This window comes from Chiloscyllium plagiosum, chromosome 24 (genome assembly GCF_004010195.1).
Source record: "Chiloscyllium plagiosum isolate BGI_BamShark_2017 chromosome 24, ASM401019v2, whole genome shotgun sequence".
Taxonomy (NCBI): domain Eukaryota; kingdom Metazoa; phylum Chordata; class Chondrichthyes; order Orectolobiformes; family Hemiscylliidae; genus Chiloscyllium; species Chiloscyllium plagiosum.
Window position 1 is genome coordinate 27,679,115 of NC_057733.1, and position 23,153 is coordinate 27,702,267.

Sequence of the window (23,153 nt, forward strand, 5' to 3'; positions counted from 1 at the left end):
AGTGGAAACAAAATATCCCCTTTACCCTGTCAAAATGGTTCATAATTTTGAAAATCTCAATAAGGTCTCCTCTTAACCTTCTCTACTCCAACCTCTACAATCTTCCCATGTATCTAAAATCCTTCATTCCTGGTATAATTCTAGAAAATCTTCTTTGAACTCTCGACACAACTTTAACATCTTCCCTAAATAAGGTGCCCAGAATTGAACACAATACTCCAAAAGTGGTCTGATGATTGATTTCTGCAAGTGTAGCATCACTTCCTACCTTTTATACTCTGGTGCCTCTCCTTATAAACCTAAGGATCCTAAAAGCCTTCTTAACAATTTCAACAACATTTTAAAGATATTTACATGGAAAAAGTCATTAATGAAATGGTACAATGTACAATTTTTTAAAACGTTGTAAAAAGTGATCCAAGCCTTTTTATTGCTATCAAAATGAGTCTGATTCATCATGGTCAGGAACAACATGCAACTTTAATGAGCCACACACAAGTCCTGACACAGGTCAAGTTGTAAACTCTGATTTATGAAATTGTAGTGTTTGACAAGATTGGGTTAGCGTCTCAATTTGGCTAAGCCCATTCAGCTCCAGTTATCCGTAAAGGGTGAGCAGTTAACAACTTGACAACTTTTAGAAATTGGAATTCGTGAGTAGCCATTTCTTAGTTCAGGGTTCCATCTTAAAATTGCTTGAAAGTGGGGAGTAATTCAAACCAAAATCCAGTCCTATGTATCCAATAAAGTAAAATGATTGTTATTTTAATTTATCAGTTGTTAAATCCATATCATGTGAAATTTCCACCTTGCTATCTGTGTGGGTCATAAATCATTCTTAAACTGGGTCAAAGCATTTATTCTTCTGATGGAACCCTAAACATAACAAACTCTACACGAAACATAATCATGATGTGGAGAGGGGAGGCAAAGTCAATCAGGTGTACCCACTGAATAATATCTTCATGAAACAATATATGTACTCCTCCAGAATATGAGCATTTCTGTATATATTGACTAAGATTGATGGGACAAGCATAAGTGAAACATAACGGTTTAAGATGTGAAGGCAGATATATTTGAAAACATTAGCAGAACCTGAAACCTGTAGCAAAAAACGTTCTTGCAAATGAATTGTTGGCTCTCTAGAGAGGACGGAAATTATTACACTGTTATTTAGATGTCAGCTTGTGATATCAGACAATCTGTCTTGTGTTTATTATTGATGTCTGCAGCAAGACAAAACTGGCACAGAAAGAAAAATCATCTCATCTGACAAAATAATGGGGCTGAATATTACTCCTTTTTCTATTTCTATAATAAAGTATGTGGGAATTTTTCAAATTTCCTGAGCTGGACTCAGCTTTCAATGCAACTGACACTGTTGTGGTGCAAGCAGTGGTGGGTTTATTTAAAAATGGAATATTCCATCATCAGACAATAGAACTATTGACAGGGGTATGACATGAAAAGAACAGAGGTTGGTGCTCAAGTTAATTGATACTTCAGGCAGAGAACACTTAAAACTAGGAATGAAATAGGAAGGGGTGTGACCAGGAAAGCCGAGGGTGAAATGGCTTTTAATCCAAAAGTCTATTAGTGGTGGAGAGTGTAGATTGAGAATCAGAAATTGTATGAGGAGGAAAGAGCTTGAAGATTATGGGGTGGTGGGTACACCAGAGGCCGTGGGAAGAAAGTCAAGAGTTTTAGAGATCATCACTGGCATATAGAAGGGGTGATCTGAAGACAATGTATTCAACTTGAAACAGGTGTAGACTACAAAACCCAGCTCTGGAGCAGTACTCGTTTCAGCGCTATGGAAGTTGGCCTGTGAAAATGAAATGGCAGGAGGTCTACTCTTCATGTTCTCAGGCCAGACTGTGCCAACCACCATCTTTGGAATCTCAGATGTACAGATATTCCTTGCATGCTTGAAGGCAGCAGGTTGGACTGCAGCAGTATAAGAAAGTAGCTCATCATCATCTTCTCAAGGGTGACTAAGGATAGGAAGTAAATGTTGGCTCAGCCAGCGATGCTTATGTCTCACAAGAGAATTTTTTTTAATTGCCAGATTGTGACCTTATTGAGAATTCCCTGCTGATTTGGCATCTGACCTGCCTTTTTGGATCTTGTAGGTTCTCTTAAGATCTTCTTCTAACACTCACACATATGAAGAACCCTTACCATTAGTATTATTTTTAAAAAATCATTATTCAACTTCAGGTGAGGAGTTTTTCACTTTTGTTTCAATAGAGCGAATAGAAGTATTGTGTGCTGTGTAGCTCTTTGGTAGGAGTGGTGTGTCTTGAAAGGTTCTGAGCAGAAAACCTACTGTTAGCCATTGGGACTACAATTGCAATTCCTCTCAGGCTGCAATATGACATGAAGATGGAGTACGGGTAAATAGAAGAAAATCACCATGGCCAGCAATTTCTAAGTCAGCAAAACCTTCCAGGCAAGAGATAACAATATTTCCCATGTCATCACAAAGCCTCATACACAAGGAAAGATGCATGACCAAACCATTGTACCTCAAGCCAGATGATCTGCCAAGAATGAAATTGATTTCAAGAAGTTACATAGACAGAAATGTACCATGTGGTTCTGTTCGCCAAGCTGGGAATTTGTGTTGCAGACGTTTCGTCCCCTGTCTAGGTGACATCCTCAGTGCTTGGGAGCCTCTTGTCAAGCGCTTCTGTGATCTTTCCTCCAGCATTTATAGTGGTTTGTCTCTGCCGCTTCCAGTTGTCAGTTCCAGCTGTCCATTGCACATCGACCTGGACCCAATATACCGACCACTGCAACAAGCACTGAGGATGTCACCTAGACAGGGGATGAAACGTCTGCAACACAAATTCCCAGCTCGGCGAACAGAACCACAACAACGAGCACCCGAGCTACAAATCTTCTCATAGAAATGTACCATCTTCCTAGATGATTTCCACAATATCAGTTTCACTGATTAATTCGAATCCTTTGCAGGAGGTGCCATGTCTGTCTGCTCCTCTTCACCACTGATTTTCTGCTCCTCCCCCTTGTTATTTGCTTCCTCATCCTGCAAGAGAGAATAAGGAATGATACTGAATGTTTTGCTTAGTGTTTGGATTATATACATGGCCTTGTTGAAGACCTGCAATAACATGAAGACTTTGAGCTATGGATGTGAAGTTTGCTGCAATGGTAAAGTGGGTGAGGGTGTGGTGGAAAATTTGGAGGTTGCAGCTGTTGAGAATGTCAGAGATTTTTTTGGGTGAATGATGGAGATGTTACAATGCTCAATATATGCCAGGCTGGTGCATGAAATCACCCTCAAAATCACCTTGAAAAATTCAAATGGGAGAGGAATGGGGTGACAAATCAGAGAAAGGCTGTTCACTCCCTTTCCCGGTAGAATTGGTCAGGAGTTCATCTCCAAATCACTGACTATTTCTTTCTTGTGCTTGCTACTGATAGGGTCACTGGTGAACTTTTCAGCAGCCAAAGCAAGAGAAAGAAGCCCCTGACTGGAAGAAACACCAAGCCAAAAGGGAAGTAATTTGTTGGGGGAGCCTTTGACTGGGAGCAAGGAAAGGGCTGAACTACTTTCTGCTGAGGCTTCCTTTGGCTGAGGCTGGGGGTGGGGGGAGGGGACGTTGCTCTTTTGCTGGATTCAGACCTTCTGTCCAACAGGTCCAAGGAGTGGGTGTCAGTATCTGCCGGGGGAATGAATGAAAGGAGGAAATTGGAAAAATAAGGCCACTAGTGTTCAGGGAAGGAAGTGGTGACAGGAGAGAGGGTGTCTCTAAGTAAAATGGCAGAAAAGGAGTTGCAGGGGAAGGTGAGAGAAGGAGAGTACAAAGGGTTGAGGGGAAAGGAAGCTGGAAAGCAGGGAGAGTGAGACTGAGACTGCTAATGGGAGAGAAGGAGGTCGCAAAGAAAAGAACAGTTTTACACTTGTCAACAAAGAATTCCCAGCCAACTGAACTCCAGGAAAACTTGTAAGGTAATGAATTCCTTGCAGATAAATGTACAATCACTAACTTGAGGCTGCAAATGCTCCGGAGTTACATATAGTCAAAAATATCTAGTGGATGTATTTATAATAACAGTGTCAATGTTAAATATAATTCTGGGATTAATATCTGAGATATAGGAAAAAGATAGTAACTGCCTTATTAGGAAACCCCAGCATTCACATACACAATGAAAACACATTACTGTGACCTCACTATTCTGCAAGAAGTGTGTTTATCATAATTGCTTTTCACACGTAGAAGTGTAAGCCAGTTATTTTGAAAATAAAATATTTTGTTATTAAGTGATACCTGATGTCTTGCCCCAAAACAAACACTAAGTTGTCTAGGAAATTAATGCTTCCTGTAGGTTGTGGGTTTGTATTTATTGGATTTATTGATATTCATTGAGGACTTTGGAAAATTCTTCTAATTCTGCTTCTGTCAAAATATACTGCGTTAATACAAATCCAAATGTATTATTACTACGGTGACTGCAGCACCTAATAAATGAGCAATTGAGAATGAAAAAGGAACCCCTGAAATTGAAATATTAACTCTTGATAAAGTCTCAGGAAGAGTCCTTGAAAGAAAAATATTTTGACCCTTGGCTGTGATGCTTTGTTGCAGTGTGTAAGGTTGAAGGTGCAGTTGGTATGATATTACCGATCTTGACTACTGTGTCAGATCGTTGCAATCACTGTAAACAAATCCTCAGAGTAAGAATTCTTTCATTGACCTCCATGGTTACTTCCTCCAATTCCTCACAATATGCTTGTCTGATGGGCCTCCTGTCCCACAATGGAAGTTGGGATTGCCACCATCTTTCCATCTCCTAGCCTCTGGAGCTGCTTGAAAATATCATAGAGTTTTCTCTCCTTCCCTCACTATGGCCTGCTATTCTATTTCTCAGATGTCAAAAGAATAAGAACAAAGAAAATTTACAGCACAGGAACAGGCTCTTCGGCCCTCCAAGTTTGAGCCGCTCCAAATCCACTGTCTAAAGCTGTCACCCAATTCCTAAGCATCTGTATTCCTCTGCTCCCCACCTACTCATGCATCTGTCCGGACACATCTTAAATGAATCTATCGTGCCTGCCTCTACTACCTCTGCTGGCAACGCGTTCCAGGCACCTACCACCCTCTGTATGAAGTACTTGCCACATGTGTCCCCCTTGAACTTCTCACCTCTCACCTTGAAAGCATGACCTCTCGTTATTGAATCCTCACCCTGGGAAAAAGCTTATCTCTATCTACCCTGTCTATACTTTTCATGATTTTGTAGACCTCAATCAGGTCCCCCCTCAATCTCCTTCTTTCTAATGAAAACAATCCTAACCTACTCAATCTCTCTTAATAGCTAGAACCTTCCATACCAGACATCATCCTCGTAAACCTTCTCTGCACCCTCTCCAAAGTGTCCACATCTTTTTGGTAATGTGGCGACCAGAACTGTACACAGTATTCTAAATGTAGCTGAACCAATGTCTTTACAATTTTAACATGACCTGCCAGCTCTTATACTCAATACCCCGTCCGATGAAAGCGAGCATACCATATGGCTTCTTGACTACTCTATCCACCTGTGCAGCAACCTTCAGGGTACAATGGATCTGAACTCCCAGATCTCTCTGCTCATCAACTTTTCCCAAGGCTCTTCCATTTACTATGTAATTTGCTCTAGAATTAGACTTCCCAAAATGCATCACCTCACATTTGCATGGATTGAACTCCATCTGACACTTCTCCGCCCAACTCTCCAATTTATCTATAGTCTCCTGTATTCTTTGACAGTCCCCTATGCTTTCTGCTATTCCACCAATCTTCGTGTTATCTGCAAACTTGCTGATCATACCAACAGTGCCCTCTTTCAGATCATTTATGTATATCACAAGCAACAGTGGTCCCAGCACTGATCCCTGTGGAACACCACTGGTCATCTTTCTCCATTTCGAGAAACTCCCTTTCACTACTCTCTGTCTCCTGATGCTCAACCAGTTCTTTATCCACCTAGCTAGAACATCCTGCGCACCATGTGACTTCACTTTCTCCGTGTGGAACCTTATCAAACGCCTTACTAAAGTCCAGCTATATGACATCTACAGCCTTTCCTTCATCTATCAACTTGATCACTTCCTCAAAGAACTCTATTAAGTTGGTAAGGCACGATCTCCCCACACAAAACCATGTTACCTATCATTGTAATACACAGTGATCATGTCATACACGGGCAGTGTTTCACAGCCATTCCAAATCCTGACTGCAGTCAGGTTACATCCCCTCTTAAATAGGTGCTTTAAAAAGTGTGGGCTAGTTTTAATAATGCTGGGCTTGCACAAACCTTGTGTCTTCTGCATCCAGTTAGCAATGTGTTTTAGGACAGAGTTACACAGCACAACCATGAAGTTGAGCATTCAGCACTGAGTTTGTGTGCTGCTTGTCTCATTTCCACTGGGAGTGGGGTTATTTTTGCATTGCAATTTGTGCACCCTCTAATTTTCCAGTCTAAATTTGGAAGCACACAACTTCATTAAAGTACTTCAGCTGGAGGCCCACCTCCAGAAAGCAGGTTTAGTTTCTTGTCTCACGGTCCCAAATCCTTTAAAATTATTATTGAATATATCGGAAATGGGTATCCCTTTTCATTTTTTTTATTATGAAGTACATGACCTCCAACAAATACAGCCATCTTCCCCTTTTTCATTACAGGACAATCAGGAACCCAAAGGGATATATTCAAGCTTAAAATCTTACAAGTGCAGTGCCAAAATTTCTAATGTATGCTCCCAATGGAAGCTAGGAAATTTGCCATGTACTTTTCAAGCAATACTGAAGTGTGGATTATAACTAGACAATATTGTATGTGTGTTGCATTGAATAATTCAGGTAATTATTCTTGACCTTTTGTCTCACATGGAAGTTAAGGAGAACTGTCATCTTTTTCATTGGAAATGATTATGAGATTCAGTTGGTTGTATATTTTGTCATATTAGATTGTAAAGAACAAAATAACACTGGTAACTGTTTATACATATCAATGCATTAACATAAGTTTGTTCAACTGACTTCAACATTTCCTATTATTGTATATATTAGATTAGAACCAAGTTCACTGACAGAATATCGATAGGTTGATTTTGAATTTCAGACCAGTATGAATTGTGACTTCCATGGCTCCTGACATCTGATGACCAGTGTTAGTGGAAGGTGTTAAAAAAGATTGTTTAATCCATTGCATCTCTTTTGATATCCAAGGGGGAAGCCATATCATTGAATACAATCAGACATTTGAATATATGTTTGATAGGCAGTTCTTCTTGAATTTCAAACTTGCATATTTAAATGTCCTTTGTCCTGATCTATTTTGAAAAGTATTTTCAATTGTGGTAATTCCATTAGCACTCCCATCTGAAATGAAGAGGATAGATCAAATACTTTCTGATCAGCAGCAAACTACCAAATAAAATTCCAGAGCAGTTATAGTGGATTAGAACAACAGATGGAATTATTTTGTTTCTTTCTTTCTGTAATGTTAGATATAGTTACTCTGCATCTGCTGCCTGTATTTTCTTCTGATTAACTATCATTTTCTGTTTAATAAATATGTTTGTCAGTTACTAGCTATGATGACTGTCAAGTGAAGATTCTATTATATTGTCATTGAGGATGATCACATCAGAGTTTAAGATACAGGAACAAGATCCCTGTTTTTCTTTTGGTTGTGTTTGTTGCCACTGCAATGGCAGTGTGTGCACTCATTGTCTCTGTAGTCACAGTGCCTATGGCACTCACTGCTGCAAGGTGCCTATATCAAAGAATAGCAGCAATAAAGCGAGTGTTTTTCAAATGTTTCAACTTGATCCAAATTCTGGGTTTGCGAGTTTGCTCACCGTCCCATTCCCAACACTGTCATCCTGTGTTGTTTCACTGTCTGTTATCACCAGGAACAAGCCGGCAGGGCAGCAAGACGGAGAGAGGCAGTGAGGGTTTAAGGTTGTGGCAATCGCAGTGGTAGCAACAGGTTGGTGAGCAGGAACTGAACAGGGAAGCAGAGTGCCAAGTGAGCAGGAGTAGTGGGACTCCAAGCAAAGCTCTAGGCGGTGTGAGGGTGACAATAGTCCTTGGATATGAGTGACCATGCGCATGTATATACGTGTGGAGTTAGCTCCCTATCCCAGCTCCAGGCATATATCAATGGCGTCAGTGGTGCTAACTTTCTCTGCCAGTGTGATGGTAAGAGATGCACCATTTTTTCACAAGAACAAAAAATGTTGTTTTCTTAAATAAACAGTGGAAGAGACTTCTCCATATTTGATTGTGTTTTGGGAATGTCACATTGGCAAGTGATTCCTCTAGACTACTCCATACACAATTACAATGATAACTTACTGTATACGGTGTATTACGATAGTTTGCAGGGTACTGTAAAAATATTTATGTCTACAAACTTAAAATAAAAGAAGATGCTATTAGATAATACAAGTCAAAGTTTATTTAACTTTTCAACATTTTAGCTGCTATGTGGAATATCTATGTGTCCTCGTTTGTGACTTTAACAGTGAATGATTATAATAATGCCATATAAACTGATAACAACACTGATTCTGTATTTTGCATGGAATCCCATTTTCATTTTTCTAATTCAACAGTTTTAAAGTTCTGCACAGCTGTTTACTAACACAATGCATGCAATTTGTTTCTTAATAGCACATAGTCCTGACAACTCATTTATGGGTTTTGTTGCCGAGAAACTGAACAACACTGAGAAAGAGGCTATTCAATCAAACAAGGTCAACAATATGGCAGTTGTGTACGGAAAGGATGCTAATATGTGGAAGGTAGGAAGAACTTTACTTATGGTTACTATATTTCTCTACGATCCAAACTCTGACCATCGAAACTAAAAAGTGAGAGAAAATGTATGAAAAAATGATCAAAAAGATCAATTTGACAGCACCGTAAACTGTGCATGGATTAGCACATAATTAATCCAAGTCTGGTGACTACTACACTAACAGCAAGTGAATTAAGTTTGAAATGATTTCACTGTCCAAGCAGCAATAAGCATATTGTTGATGACTTGGATACCTGAGTAGAGTTAAGCACTGTTACAAATAGCCAATACATCTTGGAGAGGAGGCACATTTTGGTCTGTCCAGGTGCTGGGAGTGTTGCAGGAATAGAATCCAACTTTGAAAACACAAAAATATGGCACAACTGTAGGGTTCTGGTTTGCAGTGTTATTTTCTGATTTTTACCTCATTTAAATCACTCCCAGATCCCTGGTTCAGGACAATGGAATTATTTAGGGAAAGGGAAATGAAGAGGCAATAGACAGGGATTTCAGGGCAAAAGAATCTCTGCATTTATTTAAAATACAAAGGTAATTACAATATAAGAAAATAGACAACACAATAAAATAAGGAAATTGACCCAATCAATACAGAGAGGAGCAGTAGTACTTTAAATATACGAGTAACTAAATAACCATGATAAGAATACTATCCTACTGACACACAGGAAACAACAGTGTTTAATTTCAGACTCTTTAATCAGAATTCCTACCCTTGGGCTCTCAATGCACTGTCACCACCCACCTTCCCGTCCCTGCTAACCATGTTGGAACTTTAGGGTCTCGGGATTTCATGCTCATTGCTCAAAATGCGGCTTTGAAGTGCACCCGGTTGCCGAGGTTCTTGCTGTCGGATCTCTTGGTTCGGAACAGGCCTGTGTCTGGAAGCTCATGTTTGGACAGCGCTTGGTTGGCATCCCCCCTCTCAGATGTCCTTTGTTCCGATGATGTTCTTGGTTCGGCTTCCTGATTCAGCTTCTCTGTTTGGCCTCTTGATTCAGCTTCTCTTGGGTCTTGTTTCAGAAGCTGCTTGTTGGGGGTAGAAGCCTGTGGGGAAGCTATTCTTGCAGAAACTTGTTGTTGAAAAAGGCCACAGTCTGCAGGTCAGATCAGGGCTGCCAGTTTTGTTGACATTAGGCCCTGTTATCTCTGCTCAAATCTGTAGTTTTCATTGAGCTCTTGATGTTTTCTTCTGAAGAAGTTTTGAAAGTCCAGGACTCTGTCCAATATCCAGGGTTTTGTCCTTATGTTTTATCATTTTTTCTTAACTTACATCCACAGGAAAGATCAACTTTTGAGCTATCAGACACAACACTTGCTGCCTTGGTGGATGATGTAGAAAAGAAGAGAATAGCCCTGTATCTGTGGGATAACAGGAGGCCCATCAGAACCACACTCAGAAACCAGTGAGATCGTTGTTGTGGAGGCAGAGTTCCTTAAAAGTGGCAACACGCATGGCCAAGGTGTTGAAGAAGACATAAGGCATGTTTGCCTTCATTGGCCAGAGCATGGAGTACAAGAGTTGGCAAACTATGTTGCAGCTATATAAAACTTTGTATATGTTGCAGCTATATAAAACTTTGTTAGGTCATATTTGGAGTATTGTGTGCAGTTTTGGTTGCCACACTACCAGAAGGACATGGAAGCTTTGGAGAGAGTGCAGAGAAGTTTCCCCAGGATGTTGCCTGGTCTCGAGAGCATTGGCTGTGAGGAAAGGTTAAAAAGGCTAGGATTGTTTTCACTGGAAAGATGGCGGCTGAGAGGAGACCTGATGAGATCTACAAAATTATGAGAGGCATCAATAGGGTGGATAATCAGAGGCTTTTTCTCCGGGGTTGAATTTTCAATTACAAGGGGGCACAGGTTCAAGGTGAGAGGGGGAAAGTTTAAGTGAGATGTGTGAGGGAAGTTTTTTATGCAGAGAGTACTAGGAGCCTGGAATGCACTGCCAGAAGAGGTGGTGGAAGCAGGCAAGTTGGTGACATTTAAGAGGCATCTGGATGGTTACATGAATAGGGACGGAATAGAGGGATATGGACCGAATAAGGGAGAAGGTTTATTTTTAGTTTAGTTAGGGCATGATGATCAGCACAGGCTTGGGGGGGGGCTGAAAGCTCTGTTACTGTGCTATACTTCTCTTTGTTCCTTGTTTGTTCTAATTGCAGAAGTCAAGTGTCAAGCACTGGGATGTCGTGACACAAGAAGTTCAAGGGTTCACAGAAGTGGTCAGCATCAGTGAAAGCATCTTCAAATACCAAAAATGACAAGAGCACCATCAGTTTCAGCACTGTTCAATTCAGTACAGCCTCATCTTTCATGTACCAATCATTTCTGTAGTTGGGGCACAAACTTGCCAACCATGTGCTGTACTGTAGCCTTAAGCACTGAGCACAGCTATAAGCCTCACATTCATATTCCCATATATGCTTGCACACACAGCCTATTATTCTCCTTTTGCAGCAACAAGTATCAAAACAGGCCCCAATGCAGTACTAGAAAATGTTGTCATTTCTTGCAGAATAGGGGATAGCACAAATAGAGGCAGCAGGAAGGACCTGGCGGGCAGTGGAGGAACAAAGCAGTGATTACAAAGTTACCCGTGCAGTCATTGTCTCAAATATTGACACAGGGCTGAATTTTTTGCAGGGACTGAAAGAGTTTCCACCTTTGCGAAAATGGTGCCAGTGACCCAATTCCAGAAGAACCATCCCAAACCTGGCACCCATGAAGGTGGGAGCTGGTGGGCTTATAGTTGGCTCATTTGTGATTTAGGAAGGGTGTTGCAAATATGGGTGTTGCTTTTAAGTGGATCCAATTTTTGTCAATGTAATGTTGAAAACATTGTGGACCTTACTCTTGTCAGGAGGAGGATTTATGTTACCAGAGTTCTTTTGACAGGTAAGGGTGCCTTTCCGATAATTTTAGAGACACCTTTCAGAGAGGGAAGGTATCTTCTGGGAGAGGTCATGTACTTTTGAGAATTATTAGAATTTTTTTTAAATAGACATAATGGGCAGAATATTACAGGGGTCTGAGCAATGTAGGCTCTGATGAGATGTGTGGCAGAGTCAAGCAACAAGACTGAAAAGGTCGATTTTGACATCTGGATCAACATCACATCATCTTTTATGCATTTCACAAGTGGTACTGCTATAGTCTTGCTAGGGAACAGCAAGCTGCCAAAAAGCTTTCTGGTTGAGCTTTACCGTTTCCTAGCATATCCCATCCCAACTGCCAACTGATCCAGACTTTGTCAGATGTAGAGAACGGTTCCTTGCCTCAGCTCTTCCTCAACCTTGAAATTGTAATAACATTCAGAAACACCTCTAACACGTTGATTTCCCTTAATTAACCTTACTTTTTACTTATTCATGCCAGTACACTGGCACAGATTTTGAAGCCACAAAATAATGCTTATTGTGAAAGATTTTCACAAAACAAATATTATTTAATTGATGGCCAGAACAAAGTGCTTTGAATGTTTCAACAATAAAAAGCCATTATCTCAGCTATTTCTACAATACTTTACAGCATCACGGGACTGGTTTCTTGAATGTGCTCTTGCACTAAGGAGACTGGCCCATCATGTAGAATCATAAAGTCATAGAGATATACAGCACAGAAACAGACCCTTCTGTCCAACTCATCCATGCCAACCAGATATCCTAAATTAATCAAGTCCTATTTGACCATATCCCTCTAAACCCTTCCTATTCATGTACCCATCCAAATGCCTTTTAAATGTTATAATTGTATCAGCCTCTACCACTTCCTCTGGCAGCTCATTCCATACACGGACAACTCTCTGCATGAAAACATTGCCCCTTAAGTCCCTTCTAAATCTTTCTCCTCTTATCTTAAACCTATGCCCTCTAGTTCTGGACTCCTCCAACCCAGGGGAAAGACTTGTCTATTTACCCTATCCATGCCCCTCATCATGTTATAAACCTCTATAAGGTCACCCCTCAGCCTCTGACACTCCATGGAAAACAGCTCCAGCCTTTTCAGCCTCTGTTGTGGTTCTGTTCGCCGAGCTGGAAGTTTTTGTTGCAAACGTTTCGTTCCCTGGCTAGGCGACATCATCAGTGCTTGGGAGCCTCCTGCGAAGCGCTTCTTTGATGTTTCCTCTGGTGTTTATAGTGGTCTGTCCCTGCCGCTTCCGGTTGTCGGCAGGGACAGACCACTATAAACACCGGAAGAAACATCAAAGAAGCGCTTCGCAGGAGGCTCCCAAGCACTGATGGTGTCGCCTAGCCAGGGGACGAAACGTTTGCAACAAAAACTTCCAGCTCAGCGAACAGAACCACAACAACGAGCGCCCGAGCTACAAATCTTCGCACAAACTTTTTCAGCCTCTCCCTATAGCGCAAACTCTCCAAACCTGGCAACATTCTTGTAAATCTTTTCTGAAGCCTTTCAAGTTTAACAACATCCTTCCGGGAGGAGGGAGACCAGAATTGCACACAATATTCCAAAAGTGGCTTAACCAATATCCTGTACAGCCGCAACATGACCTCCCAACTCATGAACCCAATACTCTGACCAATAAAGGAAAGCATATCAAATGTCTTCTTCACCACCCTATCTCCCTATGACTCCACTTTTAAAAAAGAATGAACCTGCTTCTGTCCAACAGAATTTATTGCCGTTAAGTTATTTCTCCTAGTTTTACAAATGCCCATCTCTTGTTGTTAAACCCAACAGGTATTAAAAATGATGAATAAATCAGATTAATTTATCTGACATTAATTAATAGATATGTATTTTGTTCAATAGTTTTTCATAGCTTTTGAATTTATTTATTCTGCACAGATACAAATAAAATTTTTTTTTCAGATTTAATAATTCTTACTCAGTTAACAAGAATGCTTTCTTTATCTAAAGCTTGCTTGATCTTCCTGTTTGATTTACTGTGATTCAAACAGAATTTAATTTTTAAAACTCAAAATAAATCTTGCTGAGCTATTTTCAGCTTGAAGATATTGCACTTCTTCATTGGGAATAGAAGAACCTGAGACAGTGGAGAGGTTACTTCGTCCCCTAGATCCTGGTCCTTCATTCAATTAAATCACAGATCTGTATTCTGACTTCATCTACCCTCCTGGGTTCTGTAAAACTAAATACCTTTGCATAATGAAAATATATTGGTCTCAGTTTTTACATTTTCAATTGGAGTAGTCTCGTTAGCTTTTTGGAAAAAGCATTTGAGATTTTCACTGTTCTTTGCGTGAAGAAGTGTTTCACAGTACAACTGCAGTTGTTCTCTTGTGCCACATGTCATTCATACAGCATTAAAAGCTGAACATTATTTTGGTTCATGTTTATGACTGCACCATTTGCATTGCCTACTAGGCTTGCCTTGGCTATCATGCAGATGGTGAACAGATTACATGTAGACTGCAGATTCTGTCTACCCATTAGTATTGTTTGATCCACTATGGCTTGTCTTACAGATTATCTTTTTGTATTGCAGCTTATTGGAGTATAGGCTAGCACAACCTGGATTGCACTGTCAACAAGCTCTCTCTCCATAAAATCACATTGATGTCTTTGGTCTCAATATCTACTTATGAAGTGATCAATTGGTTTTGTTGATTAATACCTAAAAGACTTTAATTCCAGATAATATATTCTGAACTTCACTCATAAATGATTCTCTTGTCTTGACTGGATTTGATCTGGATTTTTCAGATGGTTTATATATTCAGTGTGTAGACGCCTTCATTTCCTAAAACAATTTGAATTTTATTGATTGGTTTATCTGGTTCAGAAATTTTGAATTGGATAAAACAATGCTTGCCATGTTGTCAGAACAAAGTGAATTCAGATGTGGGATCTGTTGTCTTCCCCAAGCGAGTGTTGGAAATTCTGTGATCATTTTGCAGCATTCTACATGCTGACTGGAACTTAAAACCTGTATACACACCCCCAGTCCTGAAGAAGGGTTACATCCGAAATGGTGGCTTCTCCACCTCCTGATGCTGCCTGGCTTGCTGTGTTCTTCCAAATTCCTGCTTGTCTACATTCAAGTATCTTTCAGCACTTTTTGGGTTAACTTCATGCCGAGTTGCAATAGCTTTGGCAGTCACAGCCTTACCTGATCAGAACAGTGCTTAATGCAGTGGTAGTGTTGTTGAGGTTAAGTGAAACAGTGAAAAGGTCTCAAAAGGTTTATTGTAGCTGTTAGAAACTGTTACTGAATAAATATTTCTTCTCAAGCTAGTCTGCAGATTTTACATTCGGCAGCAATTAACTCCCTGGTCTGAGAGTTCTGCTAAAAGTGATGTTCAATCCAATCTCTGCTTTTAAGTTTGGCTCCTGAATAAATGTCACAGCAGATCAATTTTACGATTTAAGCTCTTCTAGATTTGAACAATGTTACTGGGACCCAATGTCAGGTGGTTGAAACAAGGTGTGATTCTAAAACAAAGTACATGTACAAAATTCTGACAAACTACAAAATTATTACACATGCTGAGCCTTTTCATTCTTGATTTCCTTCTACACTTAGTTCTATATTCAGCTGGATATGGAATGATAGAGACTTGTGTGGATTACAATCAAATCATCAAAATCATCCTGCCAATATAGATTCTGAGACATAAAGTCATAGAGTCGGTCCGTCTTGTCTGTACTGATCAGATATCCCAATGTCCCATTTGCCAGTATTTAGTCCATATCCCGCTAAACCCTTCCTATTTATATACCCATCCAGATGCCTTTTACATGTTGCAATTGTACCAACTTCCACCACTTCCTCTGACAGCTCATTCCATACACACACCACCCACTGCGTGAAAAAGTTACCACTCAGGTCCGTTTTAAATTTTTCCCCTCTCACCTTCTAGTTTTGGACTCGCCAGCCCTGGAAAAAAGGCCTTGGCTATTCACTCTATCCATGCCCCTCATGATTTTGTAAACCTCTATAAAATCACCCCACAGTCCTCAATGCTCCAGGGAAAATGGCCATAACCTATTTAGCTTCTCCCTATAACTCAAATACTCCAGTCCCAACATCCTTATAAATTGTCCCTGCACCCTCTCAAGTTTAACGACATCCTTCCTATAGAAGGGTGACCAGAATTGTACACGGTATTCCAAAAGTAGGATCACAAATGTCCTGCACAGCCACAACATGATATCCCATCTCCTATATGTTCTGACCAATGAAGGTCAGGGACCCAAATGCTTTCTTCACCACATAGTCTACCTGTATCTCCACTTTCAAGGAGCTATGCACGCACACCTAGGTCTCTTTATTTGGCAACACTCCCTAAGTCCTGTCATGATTTGCCTTACCAAAATGCAACATCCTGATACTGAAGGTATACTTAAGAATCAAAAATCTTTAGAAACCACCTATTGCCATTATGTTCCCTTCTTTTAGATGTAAACAAACGAATCACAAAGATCAATGACACAATAATCTGGATGCTTTACTTAAAGTTAAAGCTATTTATAATGTTTTTGGGAGACAATATATCTCTATCCATGGTGCTTCAAACTGCCCAACAGGTAATGTGGTTAATGATTGACAATAGATTAATATATGCCCCCTTAAAAGTGTATGCATATCACATTGTAACAGCATTCTGTTTCTCTCGTTTTCTCTGATCAAACCTTCCATCACAGCATGCTATGCTGATTAACCTTCCAGCATTGTCATCCCACTCACCGTTCTTAATTAGATGACAAGCTTTATCTCCACGCCAATTAAAGGTGTACCCCTATTTCCCGGGAAGTGCTTTTGACAGCTGGGAACAATATCAAATTGTTTCTTGCTCCTGCAAGATAGACCTGCCTCTTGAGCTATTGACCCAGATTTTTCAGTCAGTAGCAAAATAACTATTCACCACTGATGAAGTTTACTGTAGCCAATAACCTTTGCATGAACTTTTGATTGGAAATCTATAGTTATTAGAGACGCTCTTTACCCCAACGCCCTCTACAGATGAGCAGCAGCTTCAGCCAATCTTATTGAAGAATTTTCACTGATATCGACAGAAATCTTTGTATCCTCTTTGGCCACAGGTGAGGTCCCAGAGGACTGGAGAACAGTCAATGTTGTCCCACTGTTTAAGAAGTGTAGCAGGGATAATCCTGGAAATTACACTTCAGTGATGGGGAAATTATTGGAGAAGGTTCTCAGGGAGAAAGTCTATACGCAGAAGCAAATTGACTTATTAGTGATAGATAGCACAGTTTTGTGTGGGGGAGATTGTGCCCCACTAACTTAATCAAGTTTTTTGAGGAGGTAACAAAGATAATTGATGATAGAAAAGCAGTTGATGTTGTCTATATGGACTTCAGTAAAGCCTTTGACAAGGTCCCTCATGGCAAACTGTTATAAAAGGTGAAGTCACATGATATCGGGGTGAGCTGGTAAGATAGATGTAGAACTGGCTTAGTGATAGGAGACAGAGGGTAGTGGTGGAAGGATGCTTTTCAGAATAGAGGGTTGTGGCTAGTGATGTCCCACTGGGATCAGTACTGAGACATCTGCTATTCATGGTCTATATAAATGATTTGGAGGAAAATGTGGCAGGTCTAATTAGTAAGTTTGTGGATGATACAAAGAATTGTGGAGTTGCAGATAGTATGGAGGATTGTCAGAGGACACTGCAGGATATAGATCATTTGGAGGCATGGGCAGAAAAATCACAGATTGAGTTTAATGCCAACAAATGTGAAGTGATGCATTTTGAAAGTTCAAGTACAGGTGGAAACTATACAGTGAATGGCAGAACCATTAGGAGTATTGATATGCAGAGTGATCTGGGTATGCAGGTTCACAGCTCCCTGGAGGTCACAGTGAAGTTAGATAAGGTAATAGAAAAGAGACTTATGGCATGCTTGCCTTCATTGGCTGTGGCATTGAGTATAAGGAGAGCCAAGTTATGCTGCAGTTTTAGAGAACTTTAGTAAGGCCACACTTGGAATATTGTGTACAGTTCTGGTCATCACACTACCAGAAGGATATGGATGTTTTGATGAGGGTACAGAAAAGGTTTACCAAGATGTTGCCTGATATGGGAATTTTAGCTATGAAGAAAGGCTGAATAGACTGGGTTTGTTTTCACTTGAACACAGGAGGTTGAGGGACAACCCCAATAGAAGTTTTTAAGATTGTGAATGGCATGGATAGAGTGGAAAGTATAAGGCTTTTGTTGGAGGGGTCAAATACTAGGCAACACGGGTTTAAGGTGCAGGGAGGAGATATGTAAAAGAGATGTGCGAGGCACCTTTTTCACATAAAGAGGGGTGAGTGCCTAGAACACGCTGCCAGAGGAGGTGGTAGAAGAAGTCACAATAGCAGCTTTCAAGAAGCACCTGGACTAATACATGAATTGAAAGGGAATAGAGGGATATGGATCTTATAAGTGAAGACAGTTTTAGTATGGAGGAGCAAAATGTGGTGGTGCAGGCTTAGCGGGCCAAAGGGCGTGTTCCTGAGCTGTATTGGTTTTTTTCTTTGAAACACAGTGGAGACAGGGGTTATTTTGTTGAAAGGGTGAATGCTGATATGTTGTGCATTTCAGGAATGCCTGTTTGCAAATTTGGTTTCAGCACAAAACGTTCATAATTAATGCCAGTTTATTAAATCTGTATTTACTTTAAAGTGTAATCAGTGATACCATCAAATTGAGCACTCAAAGACTGTATACTTGCAAATTTAATGGACTAGGATGTTGCAGGGATTACCCAACCATTTATTTATGACACATTTCAAGATAATTCAGGGACTGAGGAGGAGGACCAACAGACTCAGCCCAAGATCTCCTGATGGAGGTATCACTCAGGAGGATAAGTGTTTAGAGCACCAGCAATAAAGGAGTCCCCCAGCTTTTTTTTTTATTTGTGTATTTATTGGATAATTGATAAGTAAGAACAGCACCTCGTGCCCTTCATTTACTTTAATCCTGAATGTCTTAAACTATAGTGAAACTTAGGGCTGAGAAAAGCAAATCAGACAGTAACTTGTTGAGTTAACTGCAGATATCTGGATGGAGTAAGTTACTGACAGATTTAAACTCTAATAATGGTGAGTTATGATGCTGCTGTTCTTCGTAGCTGGTGCTACTATGAGATCTGCTGTCATACGACATGGTCATCTGTCTTAGACAATCCTCACATTTCCACTGTAGCTCAACTGCAGCCACTCTATGATGTCTGTTGTCTAACTTGCCCTACGTTGATCCCTTTTTGTACTGCCCCCTACTTTGCGCTCTGCAACCTTTCCGCTTTGATCAAAACACCAAACTACTGACATTTTGTTTTGTTGATACAATCGGTTCTGCTATATCGCATGTTTCTTTAATGTAAATTGGCTATAACACAATTGAAGAATTTAGACCATTATTTGTAAAACGCAAACTTTCCTTACCTGTATTGGCTTTAATGTGATTCCAGTCCCGTTGGTTTAAGTGGTGCTGCTATTACACAATTTTTTAATAACACAGGATTGCACAAGAATGGAGCTACCACATAACATCAGAGCAGACTGTATCATTCCTTTAGATTTCATTTCCTTGTGCAGTCTTATAATCAGTACATAAAACTTGAGGTATATGTCTTAGTATTTCCATTTCATAGGCTTTTATTTTATGCTATAGATCTTACTGTCCAGGTTTCTGAAGCAAAAAGTAAGTTGGGTAGAATGTTAAACATTATAAGGATTTTCCATGTTACAAGCTTTAGTTTTTCTACTGAGAACACGTCCATCATCTTCCAATGTTATTTTTACCATCCAAACCATAATGATCTGTTTAGTTGTTTAAGGTCAGAAGGTCATCACCAATATTAAGCAGACTGACATCATGTAGAAGTTGCTTTGTGAAATGCAAATAACAAAAGCACCAGATGGAAAATAAGCTTCTTGGTATTGTGTGATACGAGATATCATGACAAGAGCCCTCATCTGGTGAAAGATCTGTATCAAATGGGTGAGAATGATTATATAATGCAAAGAGCCTATCTGCCTGCATTATAAATGTCTGAGTTGTGATTTCCTTTCACAGACAAAACTATAAATGTACTTCGAATCGTATAAATGATTCACTGTGTCAATACATTTTTCTGTGTCAAGGTTCTTATTTGAAATGCTTTCACTGCATATGAGGCATAAAAAATGAGAACAGTTTTTACTGCAAATTATATGGTTGAAAATGCATGCTATTTCTTGCTGTCAACAAAATTATGTTGTATTCCTTTGCTGTTATTTCTAGCCCTGTGTAAAAATTCCTGTTCCAATTTCTACTTTTATTTTAGACTTTCTAATGTATTTACTGCACTATTATCTTTCATCAATCTTCATCAGAACATTAGTTTCTCTGAGGGTCCAACTTTATGTCATAGGTAGGCATGGCATCTGAATGTGACCTAGCCAAGAAAAGTAGTTAACCAGAAAGGGTACAGTATTGCCTTCTGATTAAATTTAAAACAGCTATTATAGAGGTGGAAGACAACCAGCCAACTGCACTGTAATTCTTTAATACAACTTATCTCATTTCATGTAGATTTCAATCAAGTTTGTGATCAAAACATGTACTTTAAATCATATTTCAGCATGTCATAAAAACACATAGGTTTGATTGTTTTCTGCAGTCACAATGCTAAGCAATTTGTTTGATATGGGTCATCAACACAACAGCGTAGTTTATTCTGTTTGAAATGATTTCTTTTGAACCTATCGACTATCATTAACTTTGTGATCTTCAGGGAAAGGCGAAGTATCTTGAAGTTATTAATAAGTACATGGAAATCCATGGAACTGTTTACTACGAGACACACTGGCCACCAGAGATGCCTATGTTTGTCAAAAACCATGGCCTACTACCTCAACATGAGCTACAAAGACTACTAAGGAAAGCAAAGGTATTGAATCTTTCTCTAGTGATAACCCTGTCAGTACTGCTGATAATACGTTTTTGCATCTACCTTCATTAACATTGCAATTTTTAAAAAATAATCTGTTTCCAATTTTCATTGATTCAAATAAGCAATTATTTTGTATTATAAAATAACAGTTAAACATTTAATTGACATATGAATATTATAGTATTCCCATTGTTGTTGTTATGTAATTTTTAACTGATGAAATTCAATTATTTTCAGCTTCATATCTTTTAGTTTTACTATTGGTGACCTTCTTGAATAAGCATACTTCAAGTGAAAGAGGTTTAATTAGACCAATCATTAAAAAACAACCTTAACTTTGAAGCTGTATCAGATTAGCTGTTCAAAGATGACATGGACATTTAAACTTTAGAAATATTTTGGTAAGCCACTTTTCCTTGTCCCTTGGTGATGGAATTAAATAGATACATAGAATTTTGCATTACATGCATTATTAAGAGGACACAACATTTTTTTTCAATTCATTCAGATGATTTAGGAGTTGCCAACTCAGCTAGTATTTATTGCCTGTGCCTAATTGACTTGGAGAAAGTGGTGGTGAGCTGCACCTTGCAGTGTTACAGCCCATGTGCTGCATAGGTACACTTAGAGTGTTGCTAGGGTGGTAACTCCAGAAGATGGACCCAGCATTGCTGAAGGAATGGCAATATGGTTGCAAGTCAGAGTGGTGTGTGACTTGCTTTTTTTTTAATGTATCTGCCACCTTGTCCCTCTTAATATAGAAGTTGCAGATTTGGAAACTGTTTTCTAAAGAGCCTTACTGAATTGTTGCAGTATTGATGTAGGTGGTTGACATTTGCTGCTGTGTTTTGGTGATAGAGGAAGTTATGTTGAATGTGTTGGATGAGTTGCCAATCAAGTGGGCTGCTTTCTCCTGGATAATGTTAATGAATTTTATTGCAGCTATTTTCATCCAGGTAAGTGGAGCATATTCCATTACACTCCTACTATTAACTTCTAGATGGTGGACAGGCTTTGAGGAGTCAGGAGGTAATTTATTCATCACAGAATTCCTAACGTTTGACTTGCTCTCCTAGCAACAGTATTAATATGCTGACCCAGTTCACTTTCTGGTCACTGGTATCCCCAGGATGTTAATAGTGGGTGATGGTCATGACAATGAATGTCAATGGAAAATGCTTAGGCTCTCTCTTGTTGGAAATGGTGATTTTCTGGTATTTGTATAGAGGAAATATTACTTTTGACTCATCAATCTTAGCCTGAATGTTACCTAGGTCTTTCTGCGTCCAGACAAAGACTTGTTCAGTATTTGAGGAGCAGCCAATCATCAATGAGCATCCTCCCTTCTATGGTGAAGAGAAGATAAATTTGAAGCATCTGACGGTGTTTGGTTGGAGGAACTCCAGCAGTAATCTCTGACAGCTCTGTTGATTAACCTCCAACAACCACAAAGATTGAACGATTATTTTGCTTTCATATATTTGTTATAGTACTAAGTTACTGTTTTTTTGATCAATCTTCTTTCAAACAGGCATCAGAGCTGGGGATTAGAAATTGCATTCAATGACTGAAAGTTAAAAGTGGAGTTAATGGACATTGGCAGTCACATGCAGTTCTGGTCTCCTTCCTATCGGAAAGATGTTGTGAAACTTGAAAGGGTTCAGAAAAGATTTACAAGGATGTTGCCAGGGTTGGAAGATTTGAGCTATAGGAAGAGGTTGAATAGGCTAGGGCTATTTTCCCTGGAGCGTCAGAGGCTGAGGGGTGACCTTATAGTGGTTTACAAAATCATAAGGGGCATGATAGGATAAATAGACAAATTCTTTTCCCTGGGCTGGGGGAGTCCAGAACTAGAGGGCATAGGTTTAGGGTGAGAGGAGAAAGATATAAAAGAGACCTAAGGGGCAGAGGGTGGTGAGTATATGGAATAAGCTGCCAGAGAAAGTGGTGGACGCTAGTACAATTGCAACATTTAAAAAGCATCTTGATGGGTATATGAATAGCAAGGGTTTGGAGGGATATAGGCCAAGTGCTGGCAGGTGGGACTAGATTGGGTTGGAATACTGGTCGGCATGGATGAGTTGCATCGAAGGGTCTGTTTGATGCTGTATACCTCTATGACTCTATGGTACTAACGTGTTTGGCAGGACAGAGATGATTAAGCAGCCCTGTAGGAGGGATCCTGGTCTTCTCCTGCAAGGACCCAAAAGTGTCCCTTCATACAGTGTGAGGAGCCTGAAGTCATGCATACCTCCACCCATCCATTGTCTCTCTGCTTTGTTATGGGCTATCTTCTCCTGCAAGAAGAAAGTGGTGTGTATGGGGGTGGGGAGGGGAGGGGAGAAGAGTGAGATGATACTGGGTGGCATGGCTGTCAGTTCTGATGCATGTAGGGAGAAGATGGTGAGATGTTGTGAAGGACTGAGGAGGCT

General features: G+C 39.9%; 1 protein-coding gene across 5 annotated transcripts in view; it reads left to right on the forward strand.

Annotated features, from left to right (window-relative positions):
- The window catches only part of LOC122562112 (alpha-1,6-mannosylglycoprotein 6-beta-N-acetylglucosaminyltransferase B), an 854,937-nt gene that overhangs the window by 742,896 nt on the left and 88,888 nt on the right, over positions 1-23,153 (forward strand). For all 5 annotated transcript variants that reach the window (XM_043714642.1, XM_043714641.1, XM_043714643.1 and 2 more), the window contains 2 exons: positions 8,700-8,830; positions 20,563-20,718. In XM_043714642.1, coding sequence (XP_043570577.1) covers positions 8,700-8,830; positions 20,563-20,718 — 287 coding nt within the window. The remainder of the gene's footprint in view (positions 1-8,699; positions 8,831-20,562; positions 20,719-23,153) is intronic.